Source organism: Monodon monoceros, unplaced genomic scaffold (genome assembly GCF_005190385.1).
Source record: "Monodon monoceros isolate NGI ecotype Baffin Bay Population unplaced genomic scaffold, NGI_Narwhal_1 Super_Scaffold_12, whole genome shotgun sequence".
Lineage (NCBI taxonomy): Eukaryota > Metazoa > Chordata > Mammalia > Artiodactyla > Monodontidae > Monodon > Monodon monoceros.
In genome coordinates this window covers 65,099,459-65,112,713 of record NW_021703768.1, presented here as the reverse complement: position 1 = coordinate 65,112,713, position 13,255 = coordinate 65,099,459, and the positions used below count along the sequence as shown (strand labels likewise).

Below are 13,255 nucleotides of genomic sequence, written 5' to 3'. Positions count from 1 at the left end.
CAAATGATGCGTCAATGAAAATTGTTTCATTTATAATTTTTCACATGTGACCCACATTTATAGAATAAATTCCTAGAAGAAGAATTGCTATCAGATAGTGATATTTTGTAACTTATAATTTTCAGTTATAAACCATATGGCATGTCTTACTCTTGCCAATACACCTTTCATTCATGATTCAATGTTTGGCTGTGCATTTACATAGAAATGCTGAAAACACTAGATCATATGATAGAGACACTGCATAATTGCAGACAGGGCCCTCAGATGCAGGGCAGTGGGAATTGGCCTTGGGGTTTACAAGGTGGCAGAAGAGTGTGGCCTTTAGCTGGACTAATGTCGGAAGGAAGGGAGGTGGATGATTAAACAGCAAAAAGCCTAAGGACTAGGGACTACACATTGGGCCTGGAATAATGCAAGAAGGAAAAATAGAATAAAGAGAGAGAGATTGTTTGCATAGATGCCGCTGAAACACCTAAACAAGCCTGAAGCCCATGAAACTCAGTACAACAGAAAATGCCTCTTCATAAATAGCAGAAGAATTGTTTCTAAAATGACTGTTGACATTTAGAAGTATTTTCTGGCTATTCCTCAACCTCATCCATCATTAATACACGTTTGCTAAAAAAATTAAACTACATATGTGGATGTGAATATGATTTTAAAATGAAAGTCTTCCTTTAGCTTTTTCCAGAGATAATAGTTGTAAGTTTGGTGTCATTTTTAATATGCATACACCCAAATGTACACGTACATATTCACACATTTTTTTTAAAGAGGAAAGGTTTTATACTATCTGTATTTGTTCTCCAACCTTTTGTAATCTCCAGCTTGAAAAACCAGTATAGCATGGCTCTTCTTCCATGTAGATATATCTTATTCATTTTAATGATTACACACTGTTCTGTAGTATTTAAGCACCAAAATTTATTTTACATTCACTATTGGTGAATGTTTTTCAGGTTGTTTCTAATTTTCATTGTTTCTAAAAATGCTGCAGTAAATGTGCCAAAGTTTTCTATAGATCAGGTTCTGTTTTCTTGAGCATCATCTCATGCTTTCTCTAAACAAGTAATATCTAGAGTAGTAATTAGTTTGGAGGCAAAAAATACCATTCACTATGGAAACATATTCCTATGTATAACCATCTCTTCTTTGCAAATACCTAAAACGTTAGTTGTTGTTCATTGAATAACTGTGAGTTTTGTGTTAACTTCAGTATGATGGACCAAAGTTTTAGCTGTTTCTGCCACAGACTTGCAATTTAAGTGAGAAAGATGAACTTTACTTATGATATAGTAAAGAATGTTTGAGGATGAAAAAGATGATGTATGTGAAACATTTTGAATTTCTCTTAGGAATAATAAGATGTAATACTGTTTAAAATACAGATGCATTACCTTCAGACTTCCTCTTGTGAAAGACCATATCAAATATAAATCTTATAGTTATTTTCCTAGAGTACCTTATCTCCTGAAATAGCTGATGATTGGTTGTGGAAGTTGTGAAGGTACAGGAAGGAGACTGCTTAGTAGCTGATGTGGTGCAGTGGGACTCATTTAGACTGTGAGTCTAATCCAACCTCCAGCACAGTCTGGCACTGAGAGCTAGTCATGCTATTTTGACTCTTCATAAGTCATCTCACATTCTCCTTTTAATTATTTCACAGTTGTATTATGTAAAGTCAAGATGAACTGAGATGAAACATAAGGACACCACTTTAAAAAACTTACTGTTTATATGCTTAGGATGGTCCCAGGGGTTAGGAATATTAGTGTGTCTGGGGCACATCTGTGAGGTCCGTTATTATGCCCTTTCAAGAAGACTAGTGAAAAAATGGTAAGAGAAAGGATTGAGAGAAAGATGAGACACAGATTTCTGACTAAATTATAACTTTAGCAGGACATCAGAGTTTTATTTCTCATAAGATTCATTAAGTACCATTCCTTATTTTTTCATGAACCAAAAAGATAGAATATTGATCAACTGAAATTATCGGATAAAAGGTAGTATAGATTAAAAATTTTTTTTTGAGTGTTACTGCTTAGGAGAATTCAAGCTAGGACCTGGCTTACATTTATATAACATGTTCTGGTTCATAGATCACATTTAGACTTTATAAATTCAAGTTCATTAATTGCTAGAGTTCACCTTTTAGCGGTTTGTTTTTTTTTTGCGGTACGCGGGCCTCTCACTGTTGTGGCCTCTCCCATTGCGGAGCACAGGCTCCGGACGCGCAGGCTCAGTGGCCATGGCTCACGGGCCCAGCCGCTCCGCGGCATGTGGGATCTTCCCGGACCAGGGCACAAACCCGTGTCCCCTGCATCGGCAGGCGGACTCTCAACCACTGCGCCACCAGGGAAGCCCCCTTTTAGCTCTTTTTAAAACTGGTTATCACATATATAATTTTCTAATCTTTAGAAAGTTCGTTTGTTTTTTGAGAGCAAATTACTTGTCTATGTCAAGTTTCCCAGTGGTTTATATTTTGTGTACATATGAACTCTAAACATGTAATCAGTTTCAGTTATTTTAATTGCACTTAAGTTTTGCATCTCTTCCTTAGAGAGGTTTTGATTTTTTTTCTTTTTATACATTTAGGGCCACTTCTTGAGTTTTTATTTTTAAATGTTTTTGGTTTTTATCCTTTTGGGATAACTTCTTCCATAGTAAGTGATAGAAAGGATTCCTTGAATTTTTTGAAATCTATAATTATAGTTGTTTACTTCCTAGTAGTGTTAAGGGCCTGTGGGCACATTTTATTGATTGGAGTATTGTTAAATATTTTTAATTATTTAAAAACTACAGGATATACTTATACATAAGGATTGTTTGTTTTCAAAGCTGGATCACCTTAGCTAAAATTATAACTTACATTTACCTTTTCTCTTTATCCTCCTTCATTGTTTTGTTTTCCTCCACAGCATTTGTCACCTTCTATTTCTAATGTAAATACAATTTCCTATTTTTGTTTGTTTGCTTGTTTATGATCTATCTTCCTTACTAAATTATTATCTCCCTGAATGCAAAGATTTTTATCCTTTCTGTTGACTGTGATCCAATGCTTAAAAAAGGCACTGTATAAGCACCCACACAGCTTTCCAGTTTTTAAATTTAATTTGTAAAAGCATTTAGTCAGAACTTGTAATTTTGAGAATATTGACCTTGTTTTAAATCTTTATTATAGTGAACTCCAACTCCTCTGAAATATAAATAATTGGAAAGTTTTATGTCACCATCTTTTAAAAATTCTTATGAAAGTCATATGCCTTCTTACTCCCATCCCCTCAAATAAGGAACTTATTAAAAAATTCAATCCTTAGAGTATAATTTAGAGTCTACATATTAAGCCCAGTCTCTTGCAAATTTCTGGGTTAGTGGTGATAACTGATTTTCATATTGGTGTTAATAATGGTGATTTTCATGTGCCTTAAGATCCTGAAATATCTTCTGAAATTATGGCACAATGGGAAGCAAATTCAGGAAAATAATGGTGGCATCTTCTCTCAAACTATCCAGTCAGCAAATCACAATATAAAATGAGTATTTTTAAAACTTGAGTAAAGAATAACATGAAAATCTTATATATTATCATAATATTTTAAATGGAAAAATATTGCTTTATAATATGTGTGAGAAGTATTATTAGGAAAGTATTTAATATCTCTTTTATTCATTTTAGATAAGATGGGAAAAAAACATCACATTGGGGGAACCACCAGGATTCTTACATTCTTGGTGGTGGTAAGTATCTTTAATTCCATTTTCACTAGATTGATGATGCATTTCAGTAGGCCTGCACTGTACCTGTTTATGATTTCATGCCTCTCACTTATACTTTATCATTTTCTACAATTATTTTCTGAAAGGTAGCACTTAGAAAAATAAAAAACAAATAAACTCAAAACCAGCATTAATGTTATTTAACTTAAAGATACTTCTATTAAATCAAGCTGGAATTGTGACCAGTGTGTGGAATCTCCAGCTCTAAGTATGATATTGTATTAGTCAGCTCTGGCTACCATAATAAAATACCATAGACTGGGTGGCTTAAACAACAGAAATTTATTTTCACACAGTTCTGGAGGCTAGAAATCCAAGATCAAGCTGCTGAGCATGGTCTGTTTCTGGTGAGAACTCTCTTCCTGGCTTGTAGATGGCTGCCTTCTTACTGTGTCCTCACATGGCAGAGAGAGAGAGAGAGAGAGAGACAGAGAGAGACAGAGAGAGAGAGACAGAGAGAGAGAGAGAGAGAGAGGGAAAGAGAGAGCGAGCACATAACAGAATGAGAGAGAAAGACCAAGCATGTGCTAGCTAACTAACTAGCTTTCTGGTGTCTCTTTTTATAAGGGCACTAATTGCCCATGAGGGCCCCACCCATGTGACCTCATCTAAACCCGAGGCTACTGAAGGTAGTGGTGGTGATGGTGGTAAATTTTTAAGAGAGAGAATAGTCCAAAAAAGTTTGAAATAATTCTGTATAGACTCAGAGCTAGAACTGACTAGGAATGTACACAAAGATGGTCAGTCAGTATTAAAGGCCCAGTTGATATCAGAACTTATAAATTTTATTGTGGTACAAGTATGCCCAGGTATGTGACTTTTCTACAGCAGTATTTGTTAGTCTAGGTATTCAAATGGACAAGCTAGGCTTTTCTTTTTCTTTCATTTTTAAAAAATTTCTTCAGTTAGGAGCATTTCCTGTTCAGTACTTTATATATTCATCTCTCAACATCTTATTCAAAAGAAAAAACAAAAGCTCTCTTCTAGTGCCGTGCACGTGGTTTCCTTGGTCCGTTACTTCATGCCATCATCTTTTTAATCTCTCTCCTGAAAACGTGCTTTACTAGAAGTTCCATGGTGAATAGAACCACACTTGGTCAGTTGTGGTTGTGGGTTTCCCTTGTTTGCCTCACATACGTATGGCAGGAACAGGTGCAGTCCTTTGGTTCAGAGTTGTTCCTTTATTTGGAACAACGGTTCATTGCAGTTAAGCAGTGTCATTGTGCTGTTTTCCTGGGGTTTAAGACTGACCTCTTGTAACATATAGTGGTATAAAAGTCAGTTTTTCATTTTACATAGTCTGTATTTATGATATCTAGATCTAGACTAGAAACGCTTAATTATTTGCTGAATGTAATTGAGTTTCCCACTTGTTGACACCCTTATATTTTGTATGTTTCCTATTAGGTCTGCAAAGTGGCAAAGAAACCACTTTAGAAGTCTGTCCCTATTGGATTAGTGGGTTAACAAAATGAGGATTTTAAGTTTTTCATTATAGAATTAATTCTATTTCTTGCACCTATTTCTGTTTTACTCCCTTCCTCATGAATTTAACCTATCCTCGTACTGTAAATGGTTGATAAAAACTCACTGAATACTTTGGCTTTTTGCTTCCACCAGACTTCAGTTTTTTTGGTCTTTGCTATCAGAAGGTATAGCTCTTAAATCTGCTATTGCCCTTCCTTTTTCTATGGCTGTTAGATTCAGGGGAACTCTTCCTCTGTGGTTTTGGTATTTTAAGAAATTTTTACTTAGAGATATCAAAGAAATTGTAAATAATGAGCATAAATATTTTTAGACCATATTTATTTTAATTTAAATCTAGCACATGCAAAAGGTACATTATTTTCAGTGTTTTTAATGTTCTTCCCTAAAACTATCAATACTAACGTACCTTTTGAGGTGCCTACTTTATCGATATAAATCAGTGATTCTTAATAATTTTGAAGTCATGGGGTCCTCTGAGAACTGATGAAAAGCTGTGGATCCCCTCTTCCAGGAAACTGCACAGATCCTAAGCTTTCCTGATCATTGTGTGTAGCCAGCCATGACTGTGAGCCTTAAATCCAGCAGAGGCCTGACTTTTTTTTTCAGCTGTTTCAGTGGTCCCTTTGATTTTTTTTAAAATTAAGACTTTATTTATCTTTTAGAGTAGTTTTCAGTAGGTTCACAACAAAACTGAGGGGAAGGTAGAGATTTTCCTTATACCTCCTGCTTCCACACATATATAGCCTTCCCATTATCAGCATTCCCCACCATGGTGGTACATTGTTGTAATTGATGAACCTACATTAACACAGTAAATCACTCAAAGTCCATAATTTGCATTACAGTTCATTTTTGGTGTTGTACATTCTGTGGGTTTGAACAAGTGTATAATGACATGTATCCACAATTATAGTAATATACAGAGTATTTTCACTGTCCTAAAAGTCTACACTCTGCCTCTTCATCCCTCCCCACCCACCCTCCACCCCTGGTACTCACTGATCCTTTTATTGTCTCCATAGTTTTGCCTTTTCCAGAATGTCATTTAGTTGAAATCATACAGTATGTGGCCTTTTCAGATTGGATTTTTTCACTAAGTTATATGCATTTAAAGTTTCTCCATGGCTTGATAGCTCTTTTCTTTTAGTGCTGAATAATATTCCATTGTCTGGATGTACCATGGTTTAATTATTCATTCACCTACTGAAGGACATCTTGGTTGCTTCCAAGCTTGGCAATTATGAAAAAAGCTGTTATACACATCCACGTGTAGGTTTTTATGTAGTCATACATTTTTAGTTCCTTTGGGTATATATCAAAGAGTGTAATTGCTGGATCATACGCTAATAATATGTTTAGTTTTGTAAGAAGCTGCCAGACTGTCTTCTAGACAGGTTGTACCATTTTTCATTCCCACCAGCAACAAATGAGAGTTTCTGTTGCTCCACATCCTGGCTAGCGTTTGTTGCTATCAGTGTTCCAGATTTTGGCAATTCTAATAGGTGTGTAGTGGTATCTCATTGTATTAATTTGCATTTCCCTGATGACATATGACATGGAGCATCTTTTCATATGCTTATTTGTCATCTGTGTATCTTTTTTAGTGAGGTATCTGTTAAGGTCTTTGGCCCAGTTTTTAATTGAGTTGTTTTTTTTCTTATTGTTGAGTTTTAAGAGTTCTTTATGTATTTTGAATAACAGTCTTCTATCAGATGTGTGTTTTGCATATATTTTCTCCTAGTCTGTGGCTCGTCTTCTCATTATCTTGACATTGCCCTTTGCAGAACAGAAGTTTTAAATTTTAACAAAACCTAGTTTATCAATTATTTCTTTTATGTATTGTGCCTTTAATGTTATACCTAAAAAATCATTGCCATACTCAAGGTTATCTTGGTTTTCTTGTAAGTTAACTTCTAGGAGTTTTATTGTTTTATACCTTACATCTAGGTCTGTGATCCATTTCGAGTTAATTTTTGTGAAGAATTTCTAGTGTCTACATTCTTTTTTTTTTTTTTTTTTTTTGTGGGGTGTTCTTTTTTTTTTTGAGTTTTTTTTTTTTAAAAATTTTTTTTTTTTACTTTTTTTTTTTTTTTTTTTTTTTGCATGGGGTGTTGTCTAGTTGTTGCAGTATCATTTGTTGAAATGACTATCTTTGCTCCATTGTATTGCCTTTGTTCCTTTGTCAGAGATCAGTTGACTATATTTATATGGGACTATTTGTGGGCTCTCTTTTCTGTCCCATTGATGTATTATCTATTCTTTTTTTTTTTGCGGTACATGGGCCTCTCACTGTTGTGGCCTCTCCCGCTATGGAGCACAGGCTCCGGACCCGCAGGCTCAGTGGCCATGGCTCACGGGCCCGGCCACTCCACGGCATGTGGGATCTTCCCGAACTGGGGCATGAACCTGTGTCTCCTGCATCGGCAGGCAGACTCTCAACCACTGCACCACCAGGGAAGCCCTCACTTCTGTCTTTTATAGAATATTTGCAAGTGGAGTTTTCCTGTTGTTTAAGCCTTTTCACCAAATATTTACTATGCAAAATTATGTTGCCTTCAAGGAACTAATTAGTAGGAGAGATAAACAATTAATAGTATTATAACTGAGGTATGTACTGGTTATAATAGCAATACAGGAGGAATACTTACATCAGCTTGGGAGAGGTAGGAAAGGCTACACAGGGAAAGTGAATCTGAGCTGATTTGAAAGTTGAGTGAGAAAAGGGTATTTAGGGCAAGGAATGGTTAGCATGAAATCTTAAAAGTGATCCTCATGCATTCAAAGAAAGGCAGGTATCTTGGATCAGTTGAATTGTAGATGCAGTACTATGAAGTGATAGAATATAAGGCTAGAAACAAAGGCAGGGGTCAGACTATGAAGTCCTGGAGTGCATCAAGGACTTTGGACTAGAACTCAAAAATTTTAAACAAGGTATATGACATGATTAGCTTTGTGCTTTTAGATACTTGGCATTACCATAGACATGGATTGAAGAGGATTGAGAGCAGAGGCAGAGTCTAGTTTACAGGGCAGTTGTTATTGTCCAGTTGAAAGGTTATTAGGTGATGGACCCCAGAGAGTGAACACTGAGTGGAATAGATTGGAGGTGAATGAAGAAGTTGCCAAGTTTTAGATTTGGATGGTGGGATGAACACTGATGCCATTGATTGAGTGAGGGAGTATAGAGCGAACAACAGGCTTTGGAAAAAAGACCATGATTTAGCTCTGACAGATTAAATTTTGAGATGCCTATGTCACATTCAGAGAGAGATGCCCTATACAGTCAGAGCTCTGGATCTGTAGGTCTGAGACAGGCCCATAATGGTTTGGGAATTATCAGCATAGACTATACTGTAGTGAAGAGTGTTCATGGGTGAAACTGCCAGTGTAACAAGTAAGAGCAGAGCCTGGGGTTGGGACTCTGGGGAAAGTCAACCTTTAAGTGTAGGTGGATAAAGAGGAGCCTCAAAAGAAAATACTTAGAGAGGAAGGAGGGTAATCAGGAAAGAATAATGTATGGGAACCAGAAAAGGCATTCAAAGGAGAGATTAAATCTGCAGCAGGTAAAAGTAAAAAAAAACAAAAAAACAACAACAAGTATTTTCCTGAATCGGGAAGTAAAGTGAACTTTGGTGGTCTTGGGGAGAACAGTTTCAGTGGAGTAGTGAAAGTGAAATTTAGAAGGCTGTTATATTTCATTTTTCTAGCTCCAGGTTTATGGAGAGTAGTTGAAGTGTGCGGTGATGTGTGTAGTAGTTTCAGGATTAACAATGGAACAGGACCTAATGTTTTTATTTTTAAAATTGAATAGATTTGACCATGTATATAGATTGAGGTGAAAAGAGCAATAAACATGCACAAAAATGCAGAATAAACTACAGGAGAGATGAGGGGCAAAGGCCTTGGAGAGAGAGGAGGAGGGGAATTTCTCCTTTTAGTATGGGATAGAGGAAAGTGTGTGATTTTACTTTCTGGAGCTGTTTTTCCTGTTTTTGATATGATTTCCCTTATCATTTATTTTCTTCTTTCCCAGTTTGCACCATGCCGCAGTGCTGTTATATTTCTTAGGCCTCCCTCCTGTGTTCATTGCATTTACCTTGATCAAATCCCTCTTGAAAGCGTATTTCCTCTTAGTATGCTTTAATAAAAGTTCCCAACTCTCTTCCATGAATTTCAGAAATAAAAATGCCAAGAAAATTCTTTCCTCTGAAATGAATGTCCTTTTAGATTTATGTAATTCAAAGATACACACTTTTTGAAACTTCCTATTTAAAGTTTTAATGGCAGAAACTGTGACTCAGTTTTATTTAATATTATATGTAAAACACCTTTTGAAGTAACTTTGGGCTCATGTATTTATATCCCGTAATTAAATATGTATAACATTGCAGAGAAAATAAACTAATAACTAAGATTATCACGAGAATCCAGTTTCTGTCACTTGGCAGTGGAAAGTCAAATCTTGCAGCACGCTAGCACTGTAATGATTTTAGAATCTAACGATGCCATCAGGTATAGCTAAGAATAACCAAATACTTATGTGAAAATAATAGCATTGGAATTAGTCAGCAGGCTTACTAGAATGGTATAATATTTGTAATTGGTAGACTACTTCTTACCCATTAGTTCTTGCCTGTAATAGGCATGGCGTAGCTAATTATTTACTTGAATTAAGTTAAACTAAACATCAGTATAAGACAATGTAGGCAACAACTAGGATAGAAGAAGAGTATAATCACAGTGATAAGGGAATAAATAGTATTAGCAAGAGAGAAAGCAAAGAACACAGGTGGTCAGGCTGTAGGGGAGAAGCGAAATGTGTCTGGGAGACTAGGAAAGGAATGTGGAATACAGAGGAAGATTTGGTGGGGAGAAGACATTGTAAAAAAAAAAAACTGATGGAATCTTCCATTAAATGCAAAGGATTAGAAAGGAAATTGAGGCAAATTTTACTTAATAAGAAAACTTTCTTTCTGGCCATAATAACTCTATGAGACTTTTCTAGAATACTTTTAATACCTTCATACTTATTTTAAAAGTACTTTAGTGCAAATCATCTTTGTATCTGCACAAAAGTCTGTAAAATACATAACAGATATTTTCACTTTACATAAAAAAACTAAGGAACAAAAGTATTTGCTCAAGATCAAACTCAGGATTAAAGTTTTCTGAATTGTAACCAGTACTCATCTCAGTAACAGATATTATTTCTTAAAGGGAGCAGAATTTAGTGGCCCACTATTAATAAGACACTAATTACAGCCCCCTTTTGAGCATCATGAGTGGCTAATTCCAGACAATAGATACAAATGACTCAGAAAAGTTGTCTTTTCTGAGTCCAGTCTGTCTTGAGGCATCCATGGATCACTGGCAGCTTGTGTAGGGTGAGGAGGTGGTTGCCATAGGTTACTCAGGAAATGAGTTGGAGTACAGGGGTAGAAGGTAGGATAACAAAGTGTTTGCTGTCTCATCCAGGACAGGCATCTATCTACCACACTCTTGTAACATCTGATGGTGTTCACAGTGCCAGAGCTGTATAAACCTGCCCATAATCAGAATATAAGGCATCTTTGAAATAAGAATTTTTAATACCACACTCACATTAGAGGCAAAACAATGTAAGATAAAAAGTTTGAGCCCAGCTCTGCCATTTGTGTGGCACTTGTGTGGCCACTTGTGTGCTACTTAGGTAAATTATTTAACCTTTTGAAGTCTCAGTTCCCTTATCTATAAAATGGGAAAATAATAGGAGGATTAAATGATGGAAAATGTTTAGTATATGATGCTTGAATTTAGCACATACTTATTAAATGTAAGCTATTTTGATGATACTTTAAAATATGAATTTGTTACTATTCCAGGATTATGTGAGAATTTTATGATAGTGGGGCAAAATTTAATGCTTACATTTTAGAAAGTATTAAGCAGTGCTAAGGAATGATACAAGTACAGGTATGTGGAAGTTCTAAGGTGATGAGCAGGTACATGTACATTTCACCACCCTCCGGAGCGTTACAAATGGATAGTTTTCTTCAATATAGGTTAAGAGTAGCTAACATTAATTGATAATGTATTTTTTGGACAGTCAACAAGAAATAACTTCCTTAGTTATCTTAAGACTTGAACTTATAATAACATGACTTGCTCCTCAGAAAAAAATGTCTTCCCCAGGGTTTTTTTTGCTTCTTTTAATTTTTATTTTCATAGAATTCTAGATCTTGCCAGTGGCATGAAGGTTATATAATTACGTTAGCATCCCATCTTCTGGGACACATCTGACATGTTTACCCACCCTTGTAGACTTCTCTGACAACCATTTTGCTTTCTATGTTCCCTAGAGAAATTGAAAGCTAGCTAGTCACTTTGACTCACATCCTCAGGATAGAAGGAAAAAAGTATTTGGATGAGATCCTCAACCTGGGAATCCTGTGTTTTCTTTTAACTTAGGTGGGGAAATTTTAATAATAAAAAATGATACAAGAACAAAGATTTCAGTACTGTGCAAGTTTTGCTTCTCTGTATTTAGTCTCTATCTTCTTCATTTCTAAAATAGAGATTTTTCGCTTGTTTCTGCTTAGGAATAAAGAGACTGTAAATCTAAAGCATTATTCATGAATATCAATCTACCACAATTTCAAGGATAGTGTTTTGGTTTCAGGCTTTGGATTAGAGAAATTGAAAAGCTCCTGGGCCTCCAGCATGTCAAGTTGTAGAGAGAGGAAGTCTGTATTTGTTGATTACTATAACTTTATAGTATAGTTTGGAATTGGGAAGTCTCCAGCTTTATTATTCTTTCTCAAGATTGCTTCAGCTATTCAGGGTCTTTTGTGGTTCCATACAAATTTTAAGGTTATTTTTCCTGTGAAAAATGCCATTGGAATTTTGATAGGGATTGAATTGAATCTGTAGATTGCTTTGGGTAGTGTGGACATTTTAACAATATTAATTCTTCCAATCCGTGGCATGGAAAATCTTTCTGTTTTTTTAAATTTCTTCTTCAATTTCTTTCATCAATGTCTTATAGTTTTCAGTGTATTGCTCTTTCACCTCCATGGCTAAATATATTCCTAGGTATTTTTTTCTTTTGGATGTATTTGTAAATGGGATTGTTTCTTAATTTCTATAATAGTTCATTGTTAGTGTAGATTCACAAAAACAAACATCACAAATTACAACAGACTTTTGTATATTGACTTTTTTATCCTGCAACTTTACTGAATTCATTTATTAGTTCTAACAGTTTTTTGTGGAATCTTTAATAATTAGAGTCTTCTTTCTTTTTTCTTATAATAATTAGAGTCTTCTTTCTTTTTTCTTAGTCTATTAGCTAATGGTTTTTCAAGTTCGTTGATCTTTTCAAAGAACCAACTTTTGGTTTAATAATTTTCTTTTTTTTAATTCTTTATTTCATTTATCTCTGGTTGAATCTTTATTATCTCCTTCTGCTAGCTTCTTTCCTTCTGATTTCTTCTTTGACCCATGGGGGTGTGTTGTTTAATTTCCACAAATTTGTGAATTTTTCTGTTTTCCTTCTGTTATTGATTTCTAACTTTATCCCATTGTGGTCGGAGAACATACTTTGTATGATATCTATCTTTTTAAGTCTGTTGAGACTTAATTTGTGCCCTAACATGTGATCTATCCTGGAAAATGTCCCATGTGAACTTTAGAAGAACATGTATGCTTTTTGTTGGTTAGAGTGTTCGGTGTATGTCTATTAGATGTAGTTGGTTTATTGTGCCATTTAAGCCCTTTATTTCCTTGCTTGTGTTCTGTCTGCTTGTTCTGTCCATTATTGAGAGTAGAGTATTGATGTCTCTATTATTGTAGAACCGTGTATTTCTCCCTTGGATAAATGAGTTTAAAAGGATATATTTCTTTACCTTTATTCAAGGAAAAAAATGTATAGGTAACGTAGGATTGTTAGAAATACGATATATAAAGTTATCTGCTTTAGTAATTTGGTTTATTATCCTTAATCTGGCTC

General features: G+C 35.1%; 1 protein-coding gene across 10 annotated transcripts in view; it reads left to right on the top strand.

Moving 5' to 3' along the window:
- Window positions 1–13,255, top strand: part of SSBP2 (single stranded DNA binding protein 2) — a 298,735-nt gene that overhangs the window by 82,177 nt on the left and 203,303 nt on the right. For all 10 annotated transcript variants that reach the window (XM_029215894.1, XM_029215891.1, XM_029215885.1 and 7 more), the window contains one exon: window positions 3,680–3,741. In XM_029215894.1, the coding sequence (XP_029071727.1) occupies window positions 3,680–3,741 (62 nt within the window). The remainder of the gene's footprint in view (window positions 1–3,679; window positions 3,742–13,255) is intronic.